The 16,734-nt window shown below is 35.9% G+C and overlaps 1 protein-coding gene across 11 annotated transcripts in view; it reads left to right on the forward strand.

Annotated features, from left to right (window-relative positions):
- The window catches only part of LOC427439 (Nipped-B homolog-like), a 159,425-nt gene that overhangs the window by 52,109 nt on the left and 90,582 nt on the right, over positions 1-16,734 (forward strand). For all 11 annotated transcript variants that reach the window (XM_046905814.1, XM_015277520.4, XM_040656537.2 and 8 more), the window contains 3 exons: positions 10,785-10,928; positions 12,998-13,163; positions 14,243-14,373. In XM_046905814.1, coding sequence (XP_046761770.1) covers positions 10,865-10,928; positions 12,998-13,163; positions 14,243-14,373 — 361 coding nt within the window. In that variant the 5' untranslated portion in view covers positions 10,785-10,864. The remainder of the gene's footprint in view (positions 1-10,784; positions 10,929-12,997; positions 13,164-14,242; positions 14,374-16,734) is intronic.

Raw genomic sequence — 16,734 nt, forward strand, 5'->3', positions numbered from 1 at the left:
AATTACATGGGAGAAGAGGCCAACCTCACCCTTGTCACGATACCCTTTCAGGTAGTTGTAGAGAATGGTGAAGTCACCCCTGAGCCTCATCCAGACTGCACAGTCCTAGTTTCTTCAGCAGAACACTCCATGTAAGACTTGTGCTCCAGACCCCTCACCAGCTTTTTTGCCCTTCTTTGGACACACTCCGGAGCCTCAATGTCTTTCTTGTAGTGAGGAACCCAAAACTGAACACAGTACTTGAGATGTGGCCTCACCAGCGCTGACTACAGGGGATGATCACCTCCCTGCTCCTGCTGGGTGCACTATTTATTTTATAAGCTAGGATGCCACTGACCTTGGACACCTGGACACACCACTGGCTCATGTGTAGCCAAGTGCTGACCAACATCCCCAGGTCCATTTCTGCTACACTGTCTTCCAGCAACTCTGCCCCAAACCTCTAGCACTGCCTGGGGTTGTTGTGGCCAAAGTGCAGTACCCAGCACGTGTTTGAAGTCTTAACACATTTATTTTATTTATTAAATGCTAACATTGCATTTATTTTTTCAGAAGGTTACTTTTGCTCTCGTGTTCACTCTTTCAAAGCAGTGTGTTTTTGCAGTATGTTAGTAATTTTAATTAAAATGTTAAATTCCATGGACGCTTTGTGATTTTTGTAAATGTTAGAAAGTGTATTTTTTCTTAGAGTGTCCATTTTTTTAAATCTGTATGTTGGATGAGAAATATACCCCTTGTAAAATGAATCAAACAACAAATTTTGCGTAGTGAATACTGTATAACTACAAAAGCTAATTGCTTTACTAGTAATGGTACTGTCTTGTTGTATTGCACAAAGCTTTATTTTTTTTTTTCCTTTTTTTTTTTTTTTTTTTGTGGTTATGCACATAATTAGTAAAAACTCTGATTTGTTTAATCATCTTCTGCCAAATGGTCATCGCACTTGTTTCTCTCTAAGTGCCACACTCAAGGAATTTTTGGAAGTCTTGGTCCATTTCAGTTATAGTTTTACAAGGGGTGGAAGTTTCAAAGACAGTGAAGGTAACAAATACACCACTTCAAAAATAAAAGTCATCCTACCAGCCCCAGTGTTGTAGAACATGGTGTGTATGGGGTTTACATCTAGTAGTCCTATATGTGTATGGGTCTTAAGAGGAAGAATAGGTAACAGGATGAGTACTGGGGCAAAGGGAACAACACGTTAAGGGTCAGTATTAATTTCGGTATGAAAAACAGTGAGTTGCTTTTGAAATATACTACACTAAGTATGTTTATAAATAATTTTTTGTTGACATTGTGGTTGTCCAAAGAATGTTATAGTTCTACAGCTGTTTTCTTAGCCTGTAAAGAGCTTATAGGTATTTTGTTTTCTAAATCTGAAAAAGGGAAAAATAGACAGACAGACTGAAAGACTCAAGCAAAATTAACTACTGCCTCAGCAGGCTTGTTGCTCCCCGGTACTGTTTAGTAAAGTCTTTGAATCATCTGAGGTAATTCAAGGACAGAAATTTAAGAATAGAAGTTAGAAAAAACTCCATAATTAAATTGGTTTTGATCGCTTAGTTGTCAGTCATTCCTGGTTGAACATCCAGCCTAATTGAAGAAAGTCTGTAAAATATAAATAAAGTAAGTACACAGCATTTTTTAGAAAAGGGCAACATATGACCAGCTGAAAATGAGATGTTCATGAAAAGATTGAAAAAACAAGTTATTACTGGGGATTCTCTGAAAGTAATGCCTCCTGTTTTATGATGTTGGTTCACGACATCAGGGGCAGGTGTTGGTGGCATGGCAGTAGAGGTTGAACCATTCCACCAGTATTTCATTAAATTTTGTTGCCCTGTGTTTATGGATACCGAAGGGTGGATGTTAACTGAGTGAGGCAGCGGGTGGTGCATTTCAGCAGTGGTGACAGCAGCAGTGGATCACCTCTGCTGGAGCAGATTTTTACAAGCACAGCATGCAGGTTCTTGTTCATCAGTGGTGAAAATGCAGATAACTGTATTGACTGTTGAAAAATAGTGCTTTTTAGCTGAGAATTTGCTCTATCAAATAGTGTTACTGTGCTGTTTGTATCTGTTGTAGTTCCCATGGAAATAACCAGAAGGCATTACTTTTGCAGCAACTGAAGTACATCCTCTCTCATACCTCTGTCACAAGTATTTCAGTGACAGAGATGTGTTCTCTAGCCTAAAGTACTCTCCCTTGGATAGCGCTGACTTACAGAACTATTTTAATTTATCTTACTGATACACACATCTATGAACTGTATCTAATATCAGCTGTTGCTAATGTTCTGAGCAAGCAGAAGTGCTGTGCTCGCTTAAAGAAGTACAATTGTGGGTGTACTTTGTTAGCTGCAATAAAAATTGCATGAGGAATATGTAGTGTAGATGGGAAATAAAATGTCTGAACTACTGAAGTGTTTTGAGATCTTCTCTTTGCAAATTTCTCAGCTACACGAGTGCTTCCAAATCAAGAAGGTATTTTTTTTACATCTTAATTCCGTGTTTGCTTCTGAAGGACAAAAATAGTAGCTCCCAGTGATGTCTGAATCTTCCATATGAAGGGAGAGGCTCTTGAAGAGGATATTCATAGAGTTTAAAAAGTTATGAAAGGACCAGTACTAAGCTCCCTAAATAAATGAGTTGTTCTTTAAAGAAGTTTTAGCTGCTTTGTTTTGCAGAACGGGGGAACGTAGCTGACCTATTTCATGTCTAATAGCTCTTAAAGTAATTGCACCTGAAAAAAAAAAAAAGTACTTTTATTTATTTATGTATTCATTTATTTTTGAACAGTTTAGCTTCTAAAGCACATCAACTCTTGGGTTTAGATGTGGATTATCAGTAAGACTCTATCTTGCGTGAGTTCTCTCATGTGGAGGAGCCAGTAGCATCTTGTTTTGGATCCAGGCGCAAGACTTTGTTCCATTCACTTGGATTTTTAATTCTCATGTTTTAAGATGACAACTGATATGCCTAACGATAAATGGTCTTCAAAAAGCCTTATCTTGCCTCACTTCTCTAATGAAATAGCAGGTAATATACTTTCCTGTGGTGCAGTATTCTTGGTTACTTAGGTTGATCAGTGCACTGGGTATTTTCCGTGAAAATCAATACTTACAGAACTTTTATATTCTTCTTTTGCTGCTATAGGTTTCACATGTTGATCTTCACAAAACTTCATAAATATAATTTGTTTTTTCTACAATTTTTTGAGACGTTATCTTGCCAAATGAATAGGCTTTTAATTAGTTTTTAAATCTTAATATATGAAGGACTCGGTATCTGCTCCTTTTCCAGAGTTCTTAATTTGAACAAGTCTGAATTAAATATTTGAGGTGTTGCTTTTAGGTGTAGAATGCTTCGTGTGTGTGGTTGTTTTTTTTTTTTTTAATTTTTATGTGAATTAAAATGTGTGTAAAAGAAGGAAATGGCTTTAACAGAAAAGGTCCTAATGCTGTTGGGGACTTGCTCCTTCTTTTCAGGAAACTGTTCTACTGAATTTTTACCCTTTTTAATTGCAAAGTAGTAAAGAATGGTCAACATTTCCTGCTATACATTCATGCAGTGTAGATCACATATGCTGCAGACTACCTACAGGTTTTGTTCTCTGCATGTGACTTTGTCTGTTTTTTGGTGATGTAATTTTTTTTTTGTTTGATTGACTATGTTGATTCCCTTTCCCTCCCATGCCAGGAAGGGTGGTTACAGATGTAAAGCACAATTAAGTCTTATGTTCATTTACCCTAGTTAAAAAAAAAAAAAAAAAAAAAAAAAAAAAGCTGTACATATACTCTCTCTCTAAGGACCCTGTCCTTGAATCCACAGATCTTTTGTAGAGCAGGTGCTTCCACCATCTTTACTGGTGTTTCTTGTCATGTACAGTGGTGTTCCTGTAGCTAGTAGCACTTGGGCTGCACAGGCATCAGAGCAAAGGATGATGGTTGCAGTCACGGAGGAAGAAGCTGATTGCTGTAATGCTTTTGCTGAAAGCAGTTCTATGTCCTGAAAGAACCTACACTTGGCTCAGTACACTATGTGTCCCTACAGCTGTTTTCATAGTAGTTATTTGTAGTGATTTGAACAGCTATTACGGGAATTGTCTTAGGAAGACACAGTTACACTGATTTAGAAAAGATATTAGATAGATAGTAGACATTTTCTGTGTCAAACTCCTTAATCTTTCACTTGGTTTATCAGGATCCCTCACATTCCTCTGGTTGATCATTTTATGAATCAAACACAGATTTCACTAGAGCACTGAATTTCATCTGATTCTGTGCTTCTGGGATTTCCCTATCTGTATTTTCAAATTTAATTTCCCCTCCTCCCTTTTTCACCTTTCACCTCTCGGTGAAATTATGGAAGGTGAGACCATTCTGTATAACCCTTGAAATTCCTGATGGTGTGTTTTCATGGGCTTTCAAAAAGAGGATTTTCTAATTTCTGACCCTCCAACCACTTCCTCCTTCCATCTGTTAAGCACTCACCTGCATTTGGTTGTTAAAGTTTTATTCATTTGAGGCAGCTTTAAAATTCCTTGCATTACCATTTTAACCTTAAGACAGTTCCGTCAGTGATTAATTACTGTTCTTTTCTGATGCTGACTTTCTGAAGATGGATTCTCACCCTCAGTAAGTTTGCAGATGACACCAAGCTGGCTGGAAGTGTTGATCTCCCTGAGGGTAGCGAGGCCTTACAGAGGAATCTGGATAGGCTGGATAGCTGGGCTGAAGCCAATGGGATGGGATTCAACAAGACCAAATGCCGGGTCCTGCACTTTGGCCACAATAACCCCAGGCAACGCTACAGGCTTGGGGCAGAGTGGCTGGAAGACTGTGTAGAGGAAATGGACCTGGGGGTGTTGATTGATGCTAGACTGAACATGAGCCAGCAGTGTGCCCAGGTGGCCAAGAAGGCCAATGGCATCCTGGCTTGTATCAGAAATAGTGTTGCCAGCAGGAAGTAATTGTCCCCCTGTACTCAGCACTGGTGAGGCCGCACCTTGAGTACTGTGTCCAGTTTTGGGCCCCTCACCCTAAGAAAGACATGGAGGCCCTGGAGTGTGTCCAGAGGAGGGCAACAAAGCTGATGAGGGGTCTGGAGCACAGGCCTTATGAGGAGCGGCTGAAGGAGCTGGGACTGTTCAGTCTAGAGAAGAGGAGGCTCAGGGGAGACCTTATTGCTCTCTATAACTACCTGAAGGGAGGTTGTAGTGAGCTGGGGGTCAGCCTCTTCTCTCGGGTGACTAGTGATAGGACTAGGGGGAATGGCTTCAAGCTGCATCAGGGAAGATTCAGACTAGACATTAGGAAATAGTACTTCTCTGAAAGGGTGGTCAGGCACTGGAGTGGGCTGCCCAGAGAGGTGGTGGAGTCACTGAGCCTGGTGGTGTTCAAAGAGCGTTTGGATGTTGTGTTGAGGGACATGGTTTAGCGAGAACCATTGGTGAAGGACGAATGGTTGGACTGGATGATCCTGTGGGTCTTTTTCAACCTTAGCGATTCTATGATTTAGTGCTAAGAACCTTAGCTCCTTCATTAGTATGAATCACTGATTGGGTGTATGGGAACTGTTGAATCACGGCCTGAACCTCTGATTGACCACCTGAGGCGAGCACTGAGTCAGCTGCAGGGGCACAGGTGAATGTAATTTCACCTGAGTGAAGGGCTGACGCCCAAGGAGGAAGGATCTCTATCTGGAGATCACTCCTCTTGGAGTCCTTCTGTGAGCCTAGGACACGGGTAAGATCTTTATTTCATTACTCCTTTGTAATGCAATAATCTCTCTGGTCCAATACCTGTATACCTGTTTGCTGTACAGTCAGGAAAGCATTTTGATGGGGAAACTTGCAGCGGACTTCGTGTAGTTGTATTACACCGTAGCTCTGGTTTGGTAGCCAGAAGTCTGCCCTCTTGTGGGTATGCGTTGGTATTTATTCTGACACAATGTCCTATGTGATTTTGATTTGGAGGGTGTTCGTTCGTGATCTTTTGAAGTGCTTCAAAGTGATATTCTGAAGTGATATTTTTATCCTTCGGCACTACCTTACAGCTGGAAGAGATTCATATAAACATAGTATCTAATGAGAAAAGCAATTTATTGCCAATTGTGGAAGTTCAAACTGTTTAAGATTTATTACACGTTTGATGGTTTTTAGAAGATAAGAAAAACTTCAGTGCTCGTTTAAATTAAAGATCGCTGATGCATGAGTTGTGCTGGTTTACTTCGAGGTGCAATTGCAGACATCAGCTTTAATCGTGGTGCTGTGGTTATACCAATACTGTTCTGCTCCACACGTAAGAAATGAAGACTGCTTTTTAGTTTGAGTGAAAATATTTAAAAGATATGATAATTGCAACTAATTGAAATGTCAAGTATTTAAAATATTCTGTTTAGTGGAATGATTTTAAAAATATAGAGAAGTAGTACAGCTGTTCTTGGAATTTAATTTTATCTTAATATTATCTTAATATTATCTTTAATCTGCTCAGGAGTATGTTAGGTCATTCATATATAAGTATTTTGTTGTTTTGATTTTGAAATCTAGAGATTTAAAAGTTAAAGAAAATTCTACAGTATGAGGGATGAAATGTTTAAACATATTAGCATGTATGTTTAAGTTCTGAATACTGAGTTTGGTTACTAAGCTGACAGTACGTACTGACTTACTACTGGACATGTGTGTTACTATGTACAAGCCAACTCTCCTTTATGTTGTTTTCCACTGCACTCATGCATGAATGTAGTTAAGCCATGGAAAAAAAAAAAAAAAAAAAACTTGTTTTTGTTAAGGGGGGTTAGAACATATTTCAACAAAGAGGAACATTTAATAGATGCAGGATTTCAACTTTGTGTGCAGTGATCAGTACTCAGAGTCCTACAATCTTATTTGAAAGCCAGACGCTGCAATATCTGGGAAGAGGAAAAAAAGTAAGAATGAAAACAGAACAAACTCAGCTTGTTTCCATTTCTTTTTTTTCCCTTTCTTCCTTTCTTCCTTTCTTCCTTTCTTCCTTTCTTCCTTTCTTCCTTTCTTCCTTTCTTCCTTTCTTCCTTTCTTCCTTTCTTCCTTTCTTCCTTTCTTCCTTTCTTCCTTTCTTCCTTTCTTCCTTTCTTCCTTTCTTCCTTTCTTCCTTTCTTCCTTTCTTCCTTTCTTCCTTTCTTCCTTTCTTCCTTTCTTCCTTTCTTCCTTTCTTCCTTTCTTCCTTTCTTCCTTTCTTCCTTTCTTCCTTTCTTCCTCCTGCTCCTACCCCTTCACCCACCTTCAATGCAGTATACTCAGTACTGAAGGCAGTCAGTATTTTCTATTTATGAACTGTTCTATCAACCAGGTATTAACTTTATCTTCCCCTTTAAGAGCAAATAAGCAAACACCTTTTAAAAATTATCTTTTTATTGGAAATTTTCTTTGGAATGTTTGTTTACAGTAAAGGAGGATGTATAGATAACTGACAAAAATGAAGGTAAAAACCAATGTATCAAAGTAGTACTTTAAAAAGTGCAGTTAAAAAACATTATTAATAGTATAAGCTTTTTCCTTTAATATCACTTTTAATGCTATCTTGTCGTGACTTCACTTTTTTGTTATGTCTTATGATGATGTCTTTTCCCATATTATTCTTAATATATGCTGCCGTTTCACTGTTTTCCCTTACTAAGGGGTTCTTTGTATCACTTCCTTTGTGTTCTGCAGTTTTTTTCTCCCTGGAATAAGTTTTACATATTCTCTGTTTCCTAGAGAGAGCAAGAATAATTAAGTATATTCTGAATATGCAAGATGTGCTTCGTGCATATGTAAATTGGATGTGCACTTCTCTGTTTGAACTGCTACGCTCTCATTCATTGTTTAGAAGCTATACAATGCAGCAGTTCATTAATTTCCGTAACTCAGGCAGTACATTTTCATTTTTTTCCAATCTGGAGGTAGAAATTCTGAACTTCTAATAGTAGCTACTCTACAAACATGATAATGTAAAGTACTATCTAAAAATTGTTAAGTTTTGATTCTCCTTGACAAATAGTGAGTTGCTACAATTTATTACTTCTAATTCTTTTTGTTCAGGAATGGAAGAAACAATAACAATACAACCTTGTCCATCTGTCAAACCATTAAACATTGCATGCTGTCCTGGTGGTTTGAAGGCAAGAGCTGTTTTTGAGTTGTCAGTTTTTCTACCCTAGCTGATGGATATTTTAAATTCCCTAAATGAGTGGTTTTACTAATATTCCTCATTTGACATCAGATTGTAATTATAATTTCACTGGACCTAAGTCTCCAGGTCTGGAATCTCAGCTTTTTTTTCTTTTTTGCCATTTCTGTAAGATTCAATTTTGCACTTAGCATAACATATGCAATCTTTGGACTCAGATGTTCCCATATAGTTTCTTCACATTGTGTTTGTAGTATACATTAGTCTAAACTTTTAATCCCATCAGTCAATTTTTTTGTCCTTTTATGTGTTGTTTCCTACTCTCATCTGTTTACTCACATCAACATACTTACAAAAACATAGCACTCTAAGAGTCTTCTTGAATCACTGTGCTTAGTTGCTTGCTGATGCAGACAACCACATCCTGTCCCTTTTCTAACATCTGCATGAACCATCTTAAATTAAATTAAAGATGTTGGTTAAGTCTACTGCTTCTCTAAGGAGAAGGCTATTTCAGAAAGTGGCTGTTCTGATGGTGAGCAGATCTGTTCTTATAACCTTCTTGCTTGCTTGCATTCCTGCCTCTGTTTATTTTTATATCAGCATTGGTTTTTAGCATTTCTTCTTTTCAACTTTATTTATCTTCTTTACATAGAAAGAAACCTCATTCCTTCTTGACCTTTCTTTTGTTAGCTAAACAAACCAACCTCTTCAGCTCTCTTTCTTTCTAAAGTTTCCTCCTCCACTGACCATTCTAAGCTTGCTACAGTCTTAGATCTGAACTTTACCAGTTCTGATTTCAAATTGGGTAGCTGTGGAGAAAGTTTCTAATTTAATGGTCTGGGTGAACTCTTCTCACTGAATATCTATATAATTTAATTATTATGGCAGTAATGCCAGGAAAGAACTCTTACTAAAAGTGGTTGCCTCTGATGTTTACGCCTTACCCAGACCATCAGGAAGTAAAAGTGATAACGTTTTTTTTCCTTGCTTCAGTGTTGCTCACCGGATTTCCAACGATATTGACATGGCTAAATACTAAAAGTATTAGTAGCTCTTGTGGGTTTGCTGTTGCAGACTCATCATGGGACAAGTAAGGTTGCAATTTTGTTCTTTAAAGAACATTTTATTTGTGGAACTAATTCTGAAATTCTGCATGTCTTGGTGTTAGTTTCAGGTGAAGAACCTTAATAAGTATTTGAAACGACACTGGATGCATGAAGCCTGTTTCCTCCTAGTTAAAAGCAAACCAAAATAACCTTAAAATTCAAACTATGCAGTATATCTATCTGCAACCTTTTCTTTAGCTAGATTTCACACCTCTAATAAACTATATTTTTAATAAACAAATATAATTTATTGGTAATAATGAGATTGTGGCAGGTGCTGCCAAGGAAGTCAAGTCTCTAACCTCATTGCTGACATTTTTTTTTTTTAGAAATAATTAAGTTATGTGTAGGTAGGGAAACTGAAAAGTTAACTACCATGGTTCATGACAACTTTATACCATGCGGTTTTCTTCTCTTGCTTGGAATCTCTATGTATTTGTTAGCAAGACTGTCCTATATATTGCTGTTGGTGTGACATAAAAAGAGAGTAAGACTAATTTCACCATCAACAGTAGACAACATCTGCTCATGGAGGAAGTCTTTCTATTGAAGAAACTGTCAACACAGGTGACTGTCCATAGTAGATATACATGTATTTATATCAAGTTCCTTTCCTTTAATTTATTTGGTTTGTCTTTAAACACCATCATGCTCAATTTTTGTCATTTCATTAGTGTAATAATAGTAGATTGTAGTGTGTTGTCTTTGTAAATTTTGTTTTGCAACTGCAGCTGAAATGATTTTGACTTTTAAGTAGTACAAACTTCATTATAGTTGGAATCTTTACAGCATGAGAACTCAGTTAACAAATATTTACTCATTTGTGAAGTGCAAACTGTACCATTTTGCAGTAAATAACCAAGCCTCTTTAATAGGACAAAGCCTTTCTTTTTTTTTTTTTTTTTTTTGTGGAATGGAGATACAGTTGCTAGCAGTAGTTTTGCCACAGACATTTTCAGAATAATTTTGAAGTAGATAGTTCTTTGAAAATACCCTTTAAGATTTTGTATTTTTCACATTGTTTCCTTCATTTTTTTTATGTCTGTATATTATTGCTTTTATTTTTGGTAGCCACCCTGTCTATGAAAAATACTTTCTTTTCCAAAATTGAGAACTGAATATAGCAACTCATCACTTAAGCTGGTTATGCATTATATGCTCTCCGCGGCAGTAAAAGGCAATTGAAGTTTTGCTACCAATTTTCTTTCAAAATAAAATATAAAATTCACTAGCTGTTTTAATACTTTGTACTTCTGATAATCAGATATTGACTATTGGTACTGTATAACCTGAGAAAATGTTTTGTTTGCCTTATTTTGCAGTGTTTTTGCTGAAGGGCTTTGTTTTTGTTACCAGACTTTTGACTTCTTTAAGCCATTTAATATTTAAATTAACATTGTTCTACCTACTCTTGACAAAATTTTCTTAGTATGCAACTGAGGTTGTGGTCTGTATTTCATTTATATTACTGAAAGTAAACCTAACATTGTAATTTTTTTTTTCTTTTTCATTTTTTTCAGTGCTTGGGAGATGGGAAGTAATGATAGCTGGCACCTGAACTAAAATATCTGTGTAGGCACTACCATCCGAGAACTTCAGGATGAATGGGGATATGCCTCATGTTCCCATCACTACTCTTGCAGGGATTGCTAGTCTTACAGACCGTAAGTACTCTTGTTGTTGGTTTTGTTTTTTGTTGTTGTTGTTGTTGTTGTTGTTTGGTCTTTAATATATTGCTTTTTACCTTTTTGGCAAATACTTGTATTTTCAAACTACTAAAAATATTAAAAGCTACTTACTAAAAAAAATATGATTTTATATTAGGTTTGGCATTTAAAAGATTTTTTTTGTTTCATTGCAACTTAAATTTTTAACTTAACTTGTAAATAGAATATTTTCAAATAAAATAATACTAATTTTAACATGTAATAAAATGTAAGTTAAAAACAAAACAATGCAATCTGAAGTAAACCTGGCACTTAAATAATTCAGATTTAAATTATTCCATCAGAAACATATATAGGTACCCTACAAATAAATAAATAAATAAAAGAATGATAAAAGATGTCTTTAAATCATACATTCAGTGAAAGAGAATTGTGAAATACACTGTGAATTAAACAAAACTGAGGAAATATATTTTTGAGTTGCTCTAATATTTAGGTGCAAAGGACTGCTAATAAAAATAAGCAGCTTGTTCTATGAGGCCTCTTTCTTGATTGTTTAACATGTAAAGGAAATGGATTATTATCATAGTGTTAAAATTTGGAAAAACTTTCTAAGAGTTGTATAGGTCATATACCCCAAAACAGAGTTTCGTTTCCTAGCTTAAAAACAAACAAATAACGAACAACACAAACCAAAACTGATGCATTTGAGAAAAAATCTCAAAATGTTTTTTGTGTTTTTCTGTTCTAAAATGTCTAATTGGAAGATGCTGCTTATATAAATATGTGTATGTATATTTGTTTTTGTTTGCTTAATAGCAGACCATCAGGCTGCAAATCTTGAGTTTCTGAGCTACAGAAAATTTTCTAGCCTTAAGTATTTACAGGCAAGACTCTACGCAAAGTCAATACATGTAACTGGTAGTAGTCACTGATCAAACTCCCTTACACAAGGGGTTTTGAAACACTGAACTAGTTTAGATGGCATTAGACCCTGTGCTTAGCTGTGTTTATGCTTTTTATCTGTAATTTTCATGTAAAGTTTAGAGACTTGGGAGAAGGTAAAAAAGAATAACTTGTGACTACTCCCCCTACTCCCCCCCCTTTTTTTTTTTCTGTGTGGAAAGAAGGAGCTGGAATGGACAAGGCACGTTGTCCTAAAAAACATGGGGAACATGGCGACTAGAGACAGTAGAGTAGGCTCAGCTCACTAGCTGGAATTTATTCTGTTGGAATAAATGAGCATATTTTACAGATCTTTCTTTTTTTTTTTTTTCTGGCACATTCAGGGTAATATTGTGCAATTAATAAAATCTTAATATGTGCTTTTTTTGAATTACAGTGTATTTATTCCAACAGAAAGTGATTATATACTTTATACTGGGAAAAATAAAACAACAAAACAACTGGCATCCCCCCCCCCCCCTTTTTTTTTTCTTTTCAGAATTTACAAGTATAAAATAGAAGACCCAAAAGAGTGTATTTGATTTATGTTATTCTTTTTTGAAGCTATTTCTGATAGCTATTTCTGTTCAGCTGAAAACTTCATCATGGTCTTCTAATAAGTTTGGGTACTCGGGTTCAGCTTGTTTTCTTGGACCCATTTGTGAATCTTATTTGTAAAGCTAGTTTTTTTGTTCTTTCTGGCTTATTCTTTTCCTGTAGCCCTGCCAATAACCAAGTCACAGCTTGTTATTTGATATACTTCTTTCTTAGACATGTAGATGTAAGAATGCCCTCTGTAAATGTTCTATGCTTATTTGTAATCTGATTGAAACATTGGTGTTTTACATTAAACAGTTAAATCCCTTTCCCTAGATTTGTGAATAGATATTTTCAGTGAATTATCACAATCATACCAACCAACATCACTTGCCTTCTCTTGAGAAGACAACTTATATAGAAGTGAATGCAACAGAAGAATAAACTGAGAATGTAATTAATGGCTCTGTATTTTGAATGTATTTGTCAGGATTGTTTTCTTTCTTAACCATGTGAGGGAGTAATATTTGTGTGATTGTGTTCTGCAAAATGTTTCTAAACTACTTTCACTCCTTTGATAACAGTTTTGAACCAGCTGCCTCTTCCATCACCTTTACCTGCTACAACAACAAAAAGCCTGCTCTTCAATGGACGAATAGCTGAAGAAGTGAACTGCCTTCTGGCTTGCAGGGATGAAAATCTCGTTTCACAGCTCATCCACAGTCTCAATCAGGTGTCAACAGATCACATGTATGTATTTTGTACCTCAATTTTATACCATCACTGTCTTTGTTCCTTGAGCTTAAAATGAACTAAGGTTGAGAGGGATGTGAGAATCTGAACGTTGGAATTTGGAAGTTTTTTATTGGGTTTGTTTAGCAGATTACCACTGTGTAAGACTCAATTGTTTCATGTAGCTCTGAAGTTCCTTTTTTTTTTTTTTGGTTTTTCTTTTTGATTTACTACTTGTTCCATAATGCTAGTTGTGAGTTCAAACTTCATGGTTTTGTCTGTTATTGACTTATTTATGTTCCAGTTAGCTGAATAGTGTATAATATATAAACTATACACCTGATATTACCCAAAGAAGAGTTTTGGTGATAACCATGTAAAACCCATGTCAGTTCTGATTTAGTTATGAAACTTTGATATTAAAAGAATCAGCAAATGTCTGGTTTTTGTTTGTGAATATTTTGTTTCTTTTTGCAATATGTCCTTTGAATTGCTTTGTGTTGACAGCATTGTTTTCTTCCTACATATTCCAATAAGTTATCTTGATCAAATGGAAATAGCCATTAAAAGTCTTCAAAACAAACAATGAATGAAAGCACAGATATATTTACAGAAAATGTATTACATTTTCAAAGTTCAGTGGCATTTTATATGCTGTTTCCCCTTTTTAAAATAAAATATACAACATGAAAGTTATGCATTCATGCATACCTTATTTTCACTCTTAGACTACTTTCTTGATGTTATCTAAAGTGTTCTTCATGAGTGGAAAAGATCAAGATATGAAAGTGGGCATAAGATACTTTCATAAGTGTTTGAAACTGGCAACCCTGGATATATGTGTTCAATAACAGAAATTAATTTTGAAGAATTCTGGGGTAGTGCTTCTTCTAATCTTTAACAAAGAGATAAAAAAAAATAATAATAAAGACAGGGAAGGGACAGTGCTCTGCAGACTTGTTTTTTTCTTTCTTTATTTTAGCAGTACAATTTTTTTTTCCTTCATTTTAGCCTTTTTTTTTTTTTAGATCTGACCATCATTTCTTAAAATTTGAAAATACATTTCATTCTTTATTTGCTTTCTTTCACAATCACAGAGAATTGAAAGATAACCTTGGCAGTGATGATCCAGAGGGAGATACACCAGTTTTGCTGCAAGCTATCCTGGCGAGGAATCCTAATGTTTTCAGGGAGAAAAGCATGCAAAACAGATATGGGGTACAAAGCGGTAAGAATTTTCTATTATTTACTGATTGTTTTTGTGTTCTGTATATTTAAGGGTCTAATGCTAACAACAAACACATACAGACTACGTCTGTGGTATCTGTGCCTTACTTTGTGTTTGATAATGAGGTATAATATTATATGGAGTATGTTATGTATTGTCAAGACACATACCTTAATACATCTTCTAAAAGTGATTGTATTAGTGCAAGCAGTAAAATAACTACTGGGAATTTTGAAAATAATGTTTTATTTGCATACTGAAAGCTAATTTATAGGGTATTTGATTGGATTTGATTTTAAAATTGTTTATTTGAATTTCTTTCTGGCTAAGTTTGTATATTTATCTTAATAAATAACTGAAGTTCGAAAAATATGCCTTGATTTTACTGAAAATCTGTACGCTCACAGTCAGTCTTTAATACTAATGGTTATTCAGTTGTTCAGGTTTGAGGAGTAAGGCTAAGCGAGCCACATGTAACAGCTTTTCTCTGCTACTCCCCTTCTCAGCATTTTCTGATGCCATACAGATTTTACTATTTTATAAGCTGACTCTCTTCTGAGGTGTGTATTGGTAAATAACAGATGGAGAAGAAGATACACCAAGCAAAGGATTAGTAAGACAGATTCTAGATTTAGATCTGAAGACTTTCTCTTGCACCTGAAGACTCTTCTTTAATTATCAAACTGTATATTGATTGGGAGAATATCCATTTTTCAAAGTATGCAGTGGAAAAGTAAAATTAATAGTTTTTGAATTCTTTGTTCCAGAAGATTTTGAAAGAAAGAAAACAAAGCCTGATTCTTTCTAAATTTTGCTGATGGTGTTGTTCAGAAGGGGAAAAACTTCCATAGCTTGATTTAGTAGATTAAGAGTAATCCTTAACAAGCACCTCTATAGTTATTATTTATGTTTTGCTTTATGTTTGAAGGAAGGTATTGATGCAGAATTAAAAATAATGTAAAATGAAACACAAGAGAATAGGTGATGCTATTTTAATAATGTTAACACAATGTTTCAAAGAACCAGAAGAGATCAGAACTAAAAAATTCCTAAATCATTCCATTGTATTACATACTTTTGAATTCATGTGTCATTTGAGGCACTGCAATGTAAGTGTGAAACTGGAAAACTGGAGAGAAAGGAGGAAGAGAGATAAAGCATACCTGTAAAAAACTATTTTGAGAGGAAGATGATCTTGGGATGAATGTTTGAAAAGGATGGACAAAGTGTGATGTCATTTTCAGTGGGAAAAGTCACTTTCTTATCTTGAAATATGTGGGTCTTTAAGCTAAGTTCAGGCAAATTTTGGTAGTCTTATTAGCCATTAATATATCCCATTCGGATATCTGAGGTGAAAGGGCTTGGATATGGTTTTCTTGGGGCAGGAAAGGTTTGCTTTTCTTCTGTTTAGTGGGCAGATTTTGTAATCTCTGCAGTTAAAATTTGTAGAACAGTTTGGTAGAGGTCTTACAGAATGCATTTTTTTCAGCTAGAAGAACAATTTTTTTTCTAGTATTTCAAGCTCATCTCTTGTGATTTCTTTACTGTCTTCCTTCTGAATATTGTCTTTCTGCCTTCTGTTGACTCCAGTGTGCGGAAAAGTCAGTGCTAGGTGCTGTGACCCAGTATTTGTAGCACACAATTGAGACACAATTGTAACACACAATTGAGAAGGAATGAACAAAGGGGACCCTCCTGCCTCTGGATTACCTTCAGTCTTGGGGTGGGCCTCAGCTCTTGGTTTTCTTTGGTCAGATTCATCATTAGCACAGACAAAGTGAACTCAAATTGATTTATTCCCACCTTCTTCTCTGATGTAGGAACAGAAAAACCACGTGGCTAAAACATGGAGTAAAATTATTGGTTCAGTACAATTTTTCAATGGAAGCAAAGGCTACATAAAGCTAAACGGGTTTCCAGTTGCCATAAATACAAGCTAAAGCACAAGCAGAATTTTTTGCTGTTTTTTCCCCCACAAAATTCATATTCATCTGTAGTTCAACAAGTCTAAAACAGACTCTGGAGTGGCTGACTCATTAGAGGGCCCTGCTACCATCCAGAGAGACCTGGACAGGCTGGAGAGGTGGGCTGACAAGACTCATGAAATTCAACAGGGAGAAATGCAACATCCAGTAGCTCAGAAGAGACAACCCTAGGCACAAGTACGTGCTGGGGAAATCCAGATGAAAGGCAGCTCAACAGAAAGGGACCTAGCAATCCTGGTGGACACTGAATTGAACAGAAGTCAGCAATGTGTTCTTGCTCCTAAGAAGGTTTGTGGTACTCTTAGTTGTAATAGGCGAAATATCTCAGACAAGAGACCACTCACTCAGCAGAGTGATCCTTCCCCTCTTCTCAGTA

This window comes from Gallus gallus, chromosome Z (assembly GCF_016699485.2).
Source record: "Gallus gallus isolate bGalGal1 chromosome Z, bGalGal1.mat.broiler.GRCg7b, whole genome shotgun sequence".
Lineage (NCBI taxonomy): Eukaryota > Metazoa > Chordata > Aves > Galliformes > Phasianidae > Gallus > Gallus gallus.